This window comes from Lampetra fluviatilis, chromosome 9 (genome assembly GCF_964198595.1).
Source record: "Lampetra fluviatilis chromosome 9, kcLamFluv1.1, whole genome shotgun sequence".
Lineage (NCBI taxonomy): Eukaryota > Metazoa > Chordata > Hyperoartia > Petromyzontiformes > Petromyzontidae > Lampetra > Lampetra fluviatilis.
Window position 1 is genome coordinate 2,131,388 of NC_136283.1, and position 12,679 is coordinate 2,144,066.

Sequence of the window (12,679 nt, forward strand, 5' to 3'; positions counted from 1 at the left end):
TCCAGCAGTGCATGTATAACAACAAAGCTCTACTTTGTTGTTATATGTTCTGTATATTGTATCTATTAAAATAACATTAAAAGATGCTTTCAATAAGTATAATGTGGAAGAGTGGTATCACAGTTGTTCGTGCTGTTTCTTGCTATGGCTCGCACAGTAGGGATGGATATCTGAACCCGTTCTAGGCTTCCTTTTCACCAGTCTGCACTGACTGTCATGGTGAAGTATGGTCAAACAACTCCCCTGATGGACAGGGTTGAGGGGGAGGCCTCTATCTGGAAGTGTGGTATCATTCGTTTTTAACCTTGGGCAAATTTAATAATTTGTACTTCTTTAAAGCACATGTTATAAAATGTTTGTACATACTGTGAAGTGGGGAAAATAGATATCGGCTGATTTTACAGCCATTAAATGCCACTTTGATTATTCAATCTGATATCAACTCAACAGCAAATCAATTTCTTAAAGGCGAAATAAATATCTTCAAAGGCCTGATCGCCGATGCATTGATCGTTTGTTTGTTGCATGAAGATTATCTCATTCGTTTTATTTGAAGCTTTTAGGTGTGTTTACTGGTGAAATGTTGGCTTGGGTTGGGCCCCTTCTTACAGTTTACTGATTGTCTTGCAATGCGGTTATCGCAGGCCACACGGTTTCCTCTCAGCCTGATTGGTCACCTCGGGTAATGGAGCAGAAAACACTGTTGTAAACATTTCTCAGTATTAGCAGACTCTATAACCACTGCGTGTACTTTTGCAGACACCTCGTTGTTGATGTGGCTTGTTCTATGTTGCGAGATGGATTAAGGGTTTTTTTTGCCTCGTTTAATACAACATTTAGCCAACCAAAAGACAAATAATACATGTACAGTCCATTCTTGTGAATCCACGACTGCATGAGGATATCTCCATGCCGTGCGTATCATGGAGGGTTATTTGACTATTTGACCATACTTTTGTTTTATGCATACGCAGGTAATTTTACACAAATCAAATTTGTTAAGAAAATGGACATAGGAAGGAACGTCGCAAGAAGGGTTGATGACCGTTGGTCAAGAATAGTAACAGTGGTGCCAAGCAATGTAACGCATCCGAGAGGATGTCCACTGAGGAGATGGAGCGATGAAATCAGCTTTTGTGCAGCCAATTTTTACATAGCATTGAGATAAATGACAGCAGCTCAGGGAGGGATTTATCCAGCAGGTCATGGCTGATGACTTTTTCTCGATGGTCTTTGCGGGTTAGTGATGTTGGAGCATTGGTGTAGGAACATAGCACTACAACAATGGATTCTGTAACACTTGCCAAGGCTAACATGAGTGCCATTAACTACCTGTTTTTTTGCAATGACCGTGTTTAGTTTTTCTTTCGCAAAATGTATCTTTCTAGATTTGAAGCTTTCGTGACTGCAAGGATTCATACTCTTTGGTTTTTTCGGTAAAGTCACGTAGGTAAAAAATATAATAAATGGAAACTAAATTATTTATTTTATTTTATTTTTTGCCCACGTGACTTTACCGAAAAACCAAAGAGTGTGTATCTGTTTCGCATTCCGGATCTGACGATCAGGTGCCTTCCGGTTGGATTGGTCAAAAGCAGGAAAAGTATGTTTGCTTTTAGGCCATCGAGCCATGCTGGGACGCGAGTTTCTTCAACAAAATGGGTGTTGAGGCACTTGGCGACTGTATGCGGTGTTTTTGCTGTAGGCATGATGCCCAGCAGTTCATGGCTGACTCACTCTGGCATCCTATCTTCAGTTCAGGCTGCGAAAGAAGCCCCCTAACCTTTCCCCCCCAGGGTGCCAGCATCTTTCCGTTCCTATTTTGCTAGTACTAGTTTGCATTCTGGAATTATGCCCTGTATTTACTATATTTCAAAGGGTGTCTTTGATAAACAGTTTTATGTAACAGTTGTGCCGGGGCTTATAAAAGGCTATTTTAAGGTGCAAAAACAAGCATGTCATGAAGATTCAACAGTTATAGATGGCGTTTCATTGCATTTTGTTTTTTCTTTGCCCTACAATAAATGTTGTCACTCAGTGATAAATCAATGCCTTTTTGGACCACTTTAATACAGAGTGATAATGAAATGGTGCACTGTTTATCTCATTTAAAGACGCAGGTTCCTGTTGACATTCATTCCTGTATAATTTGCAGTGTGCAGAATTTATAGTCTGCTTAACCACGGTTACTGGTTATCTTTCAACAAACATTTCTGCCAGGCACTCTTTTGCAAGTAATCTGCATCTAAAGGGGCTGTAATTTATTGCAAATCTTTGCATTGGTTACCCGGCATGAAATGCTAATAATTGGGAGAGAGGGAGTGGCGGTTCTTTTCTCGTAACGCTATTGCTGTTTACTGTGGCTGCAACCGTTGAGTGCGGCGCATTAAAATGCAGCGCACAGCACCTTGAACACAGCATACTGTAGCCAATGACGGCCATACACGTCTGCAGCGCGGCCTGAATTAGGTTGCATTGCATGCTTCTGGTGACATACAAACTTGCCCCTGTGATTTACTGTAGCTGTAAAGCTATCGTAGGCCATCTTGTACAAATGGGGTACCTTTGCTGGCACTCGGGATCTTGCCATCTGCCAAACCAAAATGCCGAACCAAAATGTCAAGGTTAGGTAATGGGCCAGTTATATCAAAGTTTCCTTTTTATACTTTTAACTTTTTTTCTTACTTTTGAGTTTCTTTTTTAAAGTACCTATGTATAATGCACACTGAATTGCTGTGATGATTAATTAAAATTACAGCACTATGTGATTAAATGCGGCCAGGATATTGAGGCCTCTGTGGAGAATATGGGGGAATCTGAGAATGGTCGGGAGCAATCAAGGTTATATAATGGCTGGTTCAGCCCTTATTAGCATCCAGCTGGAGTTTTAGGTTGGATCTGCAATAAAGTAGCAATAGCATTATGGGCAGGAGCTCAATACATCTTTAATATTACTACTAGTAATATTCATATTACTAGCATTGGTGTTTTGGGAAGATTAAAGGTCACTGGATTGCATACTGTGCAATGAACCCAGCGACCTTAGTTCAATTCCTGGCCAAGGCTAACATCAGTGGCGAGTGATAGCTGAACGTTTCCCGCTTCACCAGCTTGGTGAACTATGGTCAAACAACTCGCAACCAACTGACCCTGCGTCCCGAGATCTACATCCAGCAGGAGTTTCAAAGGACTATTCAAATGTGTTTTAAAATGTATTTTTAACAGTGTGATTTAAAAAGGCAATCTACATTCACTGTACGTAAAATTGTCTTTGTTACTGGTTGTACTTTAGACTTAAAATGCATTTTATGTTGCCATTGTTATTTTCAAATACAGTAGACTCGATTCTTCGCATTTATGATGGAGGACGGCCGTGGATAATTAAAAATCGTGGATAATACAAACTAAATAATTTTCCTCGGATCTCTATGCCAAAAACTACTAATAAATGTATAAAGTATATTTAAGTGTCTTTGCCATCGAACAGTTTCGTAAGTTAAAACTCACAAAATAAATGATCGGATACATCACTCAAGATGAAGCACAACTGACAATATTGATTGTTACTCTTTCGATTTAGAAGGAATACTAACGATCGACCGATTGAAGCGCGTGCTCGGTGATAACACTTTACTGCTCCTGCGCAGAAGACTGCCCACTAAGTGGACAGCAGAGCCACGCCAATCAAAATCAATCAAACTCTACCCACTTGTAAATATATGCAACTACTGTACTGTAGAGGCGGATCACGTGGATTTCGGATTAACCAGAGCACATATTGCTTCAGTTAAAGCACATCACTTGCAATAAATATTTCCAAGAATAACACTGTTTCTGTTTTTAGATTATTCATTTGGGCTTAAGGGAAATTCCATGAGTTATTCATTTTTGTCAATCTCAGGTGTGCGGTTAATCCTCAAATCGGATAAACCGCATGCGGATCATCGAGAGTCTTCTTTCATTTCAGCGCCCACTGTGTAAAAAAAAAAAGGTGCAAATGATGCATGGTATACTCCTTACAAATGTTACAATACTGCACTGAATAACTGGAGTTTATTTCTTGTTTTGGTTGTTTACGTTTTCTAATTACAGATCACCAAAAACTGGAGAGGGAAGCTCGGATTTGCCGTCTGCTGAAGCACTCCAACATCGGTGAGTCATTGCGCCCTCCATAATGTTTGAAGTACATTACAAGCTCGCATGTCTCGGACACTTTGTCCATGACATTTGGCACTGACCTGCAGGACATCCTTGACCAAATGAACATGCACCCTATGAACGGGCAAGTAGGACACATAATGAACAAACCAATAATTGTCTCCCAGGCATATCGTGTATGTGTGCTGCATATCGTGCTGCCTTTTTTAAACTAGAATTTCTGGTTACATATTTGCACGTGTGCAAGATTTTTTAACTGATAGCACTATGTAACACAATTTTTTTTTCTCAGTGTTATTTTTTTAATCTTGACGTAAAGCTTTCGGGACTGCAGGAATTGATATTCTTGGGTCTTTCGGTAAATTCACTTAGATAAGTTCAAAGAAAATAACAAACTAACTTTTCCTGAAGACGACTTCTTGTGTTGCGATCGAAACGTCGTAGTTTTTTGTTATTTTTTGTTATTTTCTTTGAACCTATCTATGTGACTTCACCAAAAGACCCAAGAATATGTTATTTTTTAATTGCTTATGCCTAAAAAGTATAGAAAATGGCTAATTTCCCCACACACTTTGCTTTTGTTACCAGGACTTTACGTGAACAAAATACACAAATGCACACGTTTTCTCATTGCAAATAGGTACATTTAAAAATGTCACTGTCCTGGTCACAAAAGCAAAGGTTGTGGGGAATAATAGCCGTTTTCTGTACTTTTGAAACAGAAGCAATTAGGAAATAACACTTAGTACCCAGGAACAATTTTTTTTGTTACACAGTGTAGTCGTGCCAGTAAAAGTGTAGTGAGTCCAACTGAGTCGCAGGCGTTATTCTTGAGAGGCAACACATTTATTGTAACACGTATATATAAAGGGGTAACTGCCCCTTTACCAGATGCAGCCTGGGGTGGTGACCACCCAGCTAACTCCACTATACGGAGGAGTTACAGCTACGAAGGGTCAGACCCTCACTCGGGTCCCCTGCTACGTGTTGATGCCTCGTAGAATGTAGGGCTTCCAGCTTGTGGACGTAGAGCTTCCATCTTGTAGAACGAAGCGACCGCGGTCCCTCTCAGGGACCCACCTTATATCCTCCTGGGTCGGGGCCGGATCCGCCCTCGGCCCCGCCCGCCTTCTCGAGCGTTCTAGCTCCCCCTCGATCCCTCTCGAGAGCTCTCGCTGGACACGTGATCACCCCCGAGCCCCCCACCCCACCTGGGGCCTTCTCTGTGAACACTCCAGATCACGTGTCTACGTGGTCAACCAGAGTGCTATGGCCCGGGGCAACCCTGTCCCTGGGCTGACACTCTCCCGCTCCCCCTTGTGGGAGGCCGCACTGCATGCTATGCGTGGTGCCCGTGCTATCCCAGCGCTCACCAAGCCCCACTAGGGCTGGTACTAAACCCATCTCTGGGGTGTGCGCGATGATGGTGCATCGCACACTGTGGTATGCTAAAGCCGGCATCACACAGCAACCCACCCGGTGCTGTCCGCATCCCTGATGTCACTACAAAAGTATGATCATAACAATATAATGAGCCAAGAATGTGTGTGTGTCCCGCACGTGAGGCCCCCCCCTCATTAATAATCATGAGCGGGTGACGTCACTCCACATGCCGCACCCCTCCCTGTGGTTGTCCCACCTGATGATGATTGCTTGTGTTGCGATCAAAACGTCGTGATCTATTACTGTTCTACCTACTTGACTTTACCGAAAGAACCAAAGAGTAACCATGAGGGGGTGGCGTCACTCCAAATGGGGCAACCCCCCCCTCATTAATAATCATGAGCTGAACAATTTTTCTATTGAATATTTCAGATTTACTGCAATATACACCCGTCCTTGGACGGGCAAACTAGCTAGTGTTACAATAATATCACATGAACAGATCCAGATTAATCCCAAGCCAGATATTGCATACTTTTTTCTTATATAAATGGTATCATTTATTTTCATACGGATATAGAGTGGTACCTCGGTATACATCGTTAATTCCAGAAGGTCGGACTTATCCCGAAAATGACGTATACCAAACTAATTTTTCCAATAAGAAATAAAGGGAAAGGAAATAATACGTTCCAGAGTATAAGAAATGATATTTTATCTGGCATATTATACATTAATGGGGTTGTATAAAATAATTTAGACACTACTTATTACTAAAATTCATACATAAATTAAAATAAATGCATAAATAAATTTAAATAATAATCAAATTTAACATCACTTTACCTTGCTGAGAGGAGTTGATAGCCTACGAGGATGGTGGTGAGGAAGGGGAGGAGTCGTGAACGGGGTCTACGCAGGTACGCGGTGACTCATCCCGACCCATACAAGTTCTAGCAAGCAAGACGTCGTATCCCAAGACATTTTTTTCTCGTCAAAACACGACGTATACCAAATTCATCGTATTCCAAAGCGGTCGTATACCGAGGTATGACTGTACATGTACACAAGCAAATACTTACCATTTTCTGTTTCATTTATTCTCGGTCATGTCAAAATGCCACATTAATGTTATGTTGAAGACTTGAAATCTTTGATATGTCTGCAGGCCCTTGAACCATGCTTCATTAAAAGCATTTTCACCAAAAATGTCTTGACATGCAACTGCATCACGATGTTTCAAAATGGGCAGCTGAAAATACTTTGTTTCCAATTAAATTACAATTATACTGTACCGTTTTGATGTACATTGTTTAAATATGAATGTAAATGTTTGGCATGCATTTTCAATAACAATTTAAATGCACGCATTAATTCCATTGAATCTACTAACATTCAATGCATGGCATATGTTATTTTTACATCTATGCTACCTATCTACAGGTCTTATTATTCTTTACATTTTATATATTCTTGAAGGGTGACGGAACGTCCACAGAGTATACTTTTGGAGGCGTGCATTGAGTGCCTGCTCCTGCCATCCGACGTGTACCCACCCTCCATAATTCCTCACTTTTTTTAACCCGTCTGCACTACCAGCAGGGCGCAGCATGGGCTAAACCACGTTAGAATAAAGGGTGGATAAATATTTTTATTACAAGAGGGCAGACCAGAGGAGCATATGCAGAGCTGTATTTTCCTTTCTCTGCTGCCCTATCTTTACTGCATCAAATTTGACCTTTAAAAAATAGAAGTTAATTAATGCTAGACTTTTAGTTTTTTTAAGGAATGTTAAGAAATATGTGATACTTTACAGTTCAACATCACTTTCCTGATCATATGCAGATTATGCATTTATCATACCATTGTTAATTTTCCAATTGTTATTTTGTGGAGAGACTGGACTAAGCCCCGAATCAGAATATTTATTTATTCTTGAGGAATCCGATGAGCTGTAAAGCTCTTTTGCCCAGATTTCCAGTAAATAGGCACCACCCCCAACACTCGTTTCACGAGAAAGACACATTGAGTATTCGTTTTGCACGAAATTTTAAACAAGAAATTTACAATGAAATTGACACTAGTGATAAGTGTCGTATAATTAAATTAATACATTGGTGTGCAGACTTCAGAATAATTTGTAACGGTATTACCCAACGTTAAATTAACGAGTTTCTTGCATAATGAGGCAAGTAGTGCAAATGAGCACCTAATTAAGGTCTGCCTACTACACAAGGGCAATCGTCAACATGCCCCTCAGGATCTGTAACTCCTGTCAAGAAATATGATATTGAACAGATACTATATTATTTCATGAAGTATAGAAAAATGTACCCTATTTGTACAATATAATAACAATAGGTTGTTTGTACAAACGTGTTTAAAAATATATAACATTCCCAGTATAGTGCACAAATGATGGTGTATTTTGCACACCACTTGATATAAGCAAGGGCATTTGCAATTTTAATGGATAATTGACATCAGCGGTAGCATTTTTTTAGGACAAAGTCAACACTTTGCAACCATAAATTGCACTTTAAAGTTAAGAATATACCAAAAATGTACTGCCTGAGGCAAAGTCCTTAAAACAATTCCATTCATTTAGTCCTTACGCCAACTCGCAACATGCATGTTAATGATGCTGTCTGGGAAGGGATTTTTGGTGCGTAAAATTTCACATAGCCACGACTATAATGCAGCCCCCACTCATTCTTATGGAAACAAAAAAACAAAGAAGCATCAGATAACCTTTACCAACATGGCCAGCGATTATATCCCACATTGTCAAGCAGGGTCTACTCCAGGCATGTGGCATTGCTTGTGGTGGTGATCCAAAATTTGGAATGTAAAAACAGGCATTTTGTGTAAACATGTTCACGTCAGCACTCGTAATTCCACTTATATTTTTTACAGCTGTGCAGCTTCTGTTATTGTCCACAAGATGAAGATGTAAATTGGTTTCCAATTGGTAGTTATTGATAATTAAAACAACATTTATTTCACAATATTTTTTTCTGAAATACGATTGATCTTCTCTCCCCTGCAGCTTTTAACAAAAGAATTGCAGACCTTTGGCATGCATTTTATTTTTAAATATAATGTATGTCTGGGGCATTGCATTTTTGGCCTGTGCCCTGCCTGTGACACTGTCAAAGCTTTCTTGGAAGCATTGTCAGGATATTTTTACCTCGGCGCCATGTAGAAGGAATACACTGATGAGCTGTGTGTGTGTTCGTGTGTCCCATGCGCAACTTTGACATTTTAAATCGGATAGGGACCAAACTTGCTATTCATGTCGGCACAGTCATAAAGGGCATTTGGCGCTACTTAATATGTTGAGCTCTTGACAGAAGCAGTAGAAATCTGCAGAAGCATTTTATTGACTTTATCAACAAAAGTTTAAAAATCTCTTGAGAAATATTGCCGTGTCAGATTTTAATTCTTGGAGGTGTACAATGTGTTTTTTTTCTTTCGTCTGAGACTTTCAAAATTGTGTTTGTTGTTTTATGTGTGCAGTTGGAATGCATTATGCACAACAACTTTAAAGTATGAGAGATGAGACATTTAAACAAAACATTATTTCACACGATGTTCTGAAGCAGATTCAAATGCAAGGTTGAAATCATCTAGGGAAAATAGTGTTGGCTCTATTGGCAAATTACTCACATAATTTGCAAATTACAGTGCCAAAGTCATAAGATTTTGTTTGGTGATATATGTGGTTCAGAGTGGTTTTTTTATGAAAGGCTTGCCTCAAAACATCATATTTTTCTCATGAACATATTTTGGCAGATGGGTTAGTAGAGTTGACCTGAGTCCTAAGTTATTGAAGTCATACAACTTTACAGTGAAGGTTAACATTCCCGTAACATCATTAGGAAGAGTCGTCCATTGTCTGCCAGCATCATGGTCCCAGTTTTCCAAATTAGAAAAGAGTATACTTGAGAATTACTCAATTGGCATTAACCATAGCAATCATCCCCCCCCCCACACTGTGAAAACTTGGCAGGACCTTTAAAATGGTCATGAGGCTTGGTGAGATTTTTCTGGGTAAACACGCATTATAATAATACACAAGTATCTAAGCCTGTTTCACATATTCTACAACAGTTAAAATTAGGATTGTTGATTATAAATGTTTGAATAATTTTAGTCGAATCGATTATTGAATCCAAAAGTGGAGGAATCTGATAATCAAATTCTAATAAACTTTGGAACCAATTGGCAGATGGCACTGCGCAATCGAACGTGATTGGTCAACAGTAGATATGACATGGCATCGGCTGCAAAGCTCATTCGTCACGGTGTTGTACATTCCAACACAGGCGCCGCAGGGCAGGACTTTATTTTGTATTGTTTGAAATTCCAATATGCGCAGGAAAACGTATTATTTGAGGGTCTTTTTTACACGCAATTGTTAATGCTAAACAAATAATATCTGCAACCCTCTTTTCAATCCCGACTCGCATTTGGAAATGTGATTATATTCCACTCATGCCTTTGACGAGCATCGCCTTACTGCTTTGTCGCAACTCTTTAGCAAGATTACGTTTGCCCTGCAGCTGTAGTGTTGATTGGGGTTATGGAAAATACACTCCGAACCTCAATCTAATGCATTCGAATTGCCCATGACCTGTGTAAAACATGCAGTCCATCTCATTGTATCGCACAGAAGCTACGAATATAAAATACATTTATTTTACAATGAACATCAATGTGTATAAAGCAAATGCTAATAATAGGTCCTTAACGATGTGATACATCTTTTATTCAAACATTCTTAAGATTCGTGCATGCAAGAATATATTGTTTAAAATGTACGCAGAATTTGTTTTAATGGCAACAGAAAAAATTAAACAATCTACAGAATATACTGAGTGATACAGTGGGGGGGAAAGGAAGATCGATTCTTGAATAATACCATGACATCTGATTGTGAGAGTCACCAAGGGGAGATGAATCTTTACTTGACTTCAATTGTTTACAGGTCTGTTATCGTCCAATGCTGGATGAAGACCCCCCCACCAGGGCAGCCATAGGGATTGTTTAGTCATGATTGACTGTTGGTCAGTGTGGGTTGATGAAAGCGTGTCCAGCCAGCTAAGGTATGGCTCGTTGTTGATGTTTGCAGTGGCTCGGAATTGAACTGATCTCTGAGTTCATTCTAGATTTGAAGTTTTCGTGACTGCAAGGATCCATACTCGTTGGTTCTTTCGGTAAAGTCACGTAGGTAAAAAATAAAAATAAATTAATGGCAACAGAAAAAAATAAACTCTGAGTTAATATGCCAGTGTGGGTACCAACCAACCTAAACATTACTTTTGTTATAAAGACAGTAGTTTATACAAAATAAAGTTGAAAAACGTTAAAGGTCAAGTAATTATGATTGTCCATATATGCTTGCTTCATATTGTTTGCCAACTATTACAAAACAAACCACAAGCTTAAGTTTTTGTTACCAAATAGTAATTAAAACTCGGTTCACTGTCGCCACGCCTACATCTTTTTAATGATACGTCACCTTGGTGAAACAGAAGCAAAGACGACATACTTGTGGGAAAAAAACCAGGGGCAGTATATTTGTGTTGCCAAACACCCCTGCTCCCACCCTTCCCGATTCACGCCCCAACCCAAATTGCATTGTTCAGTCCGTTTATGTTAGGAGAGCACGACGCCAGGAGGAGAAGCAGCAGCAACAGTAGCAGCCTGCGGAATTGGATTGTTAACCGGTTTTCACAGGATGTGGAAACGTTTGTGAAATTGTGCACCACACCCCATAACCTCTCCATTGGGATGTGGATAGACATTGCCGACATTGTGTTTGTTTTACATCTGTATCAAAAAAAAATTCTCGCTACACCTACTTTTTCTTTTAGTCATTGCCTCTAAGTTTGATTGTATGTATTTTTTTGCGTTGAAAAAAATAACCTCTTGATTCTACAGTTAAAGTGCACCACAAAATAGACAAGCGTTGAACGTTTTGCATTGTTAAAATGCGGAGCAAAGCAAATGTACGTGGAATTTTTTTGAAGGTGCTATTATAACATTTCTAGTCTCTGGCATGCGAGAACTTGCCTTGCCTGAGATCGTGCGATGCTTTGTATCTCGTGCGTGTGTCACACATCGTACATATGCTGCGATATTATTTCGGCACATTTTTAGGCAAATAAATATAGTGTTATTTTATTTCATTCTTATTACTTGCACAGTTGCTGGCTTGAACATCAGTCCTATATGACTTATCAATGCGGAGGGAAAAAACATGAGTGGGTGTTCCCAATTAAAGTCTGTCATAAAAAAGTAATATGTAAAATGTCATATGCCAGAGAATTTTCATGGCCATTAGCACCTTTAATTGGCTTAAGCAAAGTTTGTCGCATTGCTACGGAAGAGCATTTCTGTTGGAGTTAATTGTCACTGCACATGCATCCACATTGCTTCCTATGCATTAGGTTATGCTTTGCAGATTTTAATTTTGCACAAGTTAAAACTGGCGAGTAATTTTCTCCACACTGTTGTAGTCAAATGGATTTTAAAAATGGCATTTCAAAAAGCACTACCAATTCAACCCTGTGGAGGCAATGTCCAAATGTTGGGTCCAGTTAAGAAAATGCAAAATGAAAATATCTGTAGAGTTCAAACCCATATGTTTAATGATAGAATCGTTCTACCCCCCACCCCTCAGTGATGTGTATCTCAATTTAGGATCACAATTCGATTAAATAATCAATGATTTTGTCTTGGTCATGCCGTCTTGTTTGTATTGTCTGTCTCTGCTCTAGTTTGCAATTCAGTGTCTTGTTTGTTCTGTCTGACCCTTAATTTCATAGCCTAATTCTAAGAATGGCATATAATTAGCATAAACATTGTGCGTGCACAGTTCGATATGCATTAAGAGAGTAAGAATATATTTAGTTTACGTTATGTACGTGTTATGTAACTTTCCTGCTCATACGGGCCTTTTTAAGCAGACGCTTGCCAACAGTTGGCAGTATTGCTCTGTTGCGTTGAACGAATATGCTGTCTGGTTTGTCCAACATGTTTTAGTTTTGTGCCTGATCAAAATTCTCCCTAGTTCCAAGAATGCCCTCGAAGCACGTGCACGTGGAAGCGTGCATGCGAAATTGTGTTCAAC

The 12,679-nt window shown here is 39.5% G+C and overlaps 1 protein-coding gene across 26 annotated transcripts in view; it reads left to right on the top strand.

Annotated features, from left to right (window-relative positions):
* Positions 1-12,679, top strand: part of LOC144934116 (calcium/calmodulin-dependent protein kinase type II delta chain) — a 70,864-nt gene that overhangs the window by 13,885 nt on the left and 44,300 nt on the right. For all 26 annotated transcript variants that reach the window (XM_078859527.1, XM_078859529.1, XM_078859531.1 and 23 more), the window contains exon 3: positions 4,093-4,152. In XM_078859527.1, coding sequence (XP_078715653.1) covers positions 4,093-4,152 — 60 coding nt within the window. The remainder of the gene's footprint in view (positions 1-4,092; positions 4,153-12,679) is intronic.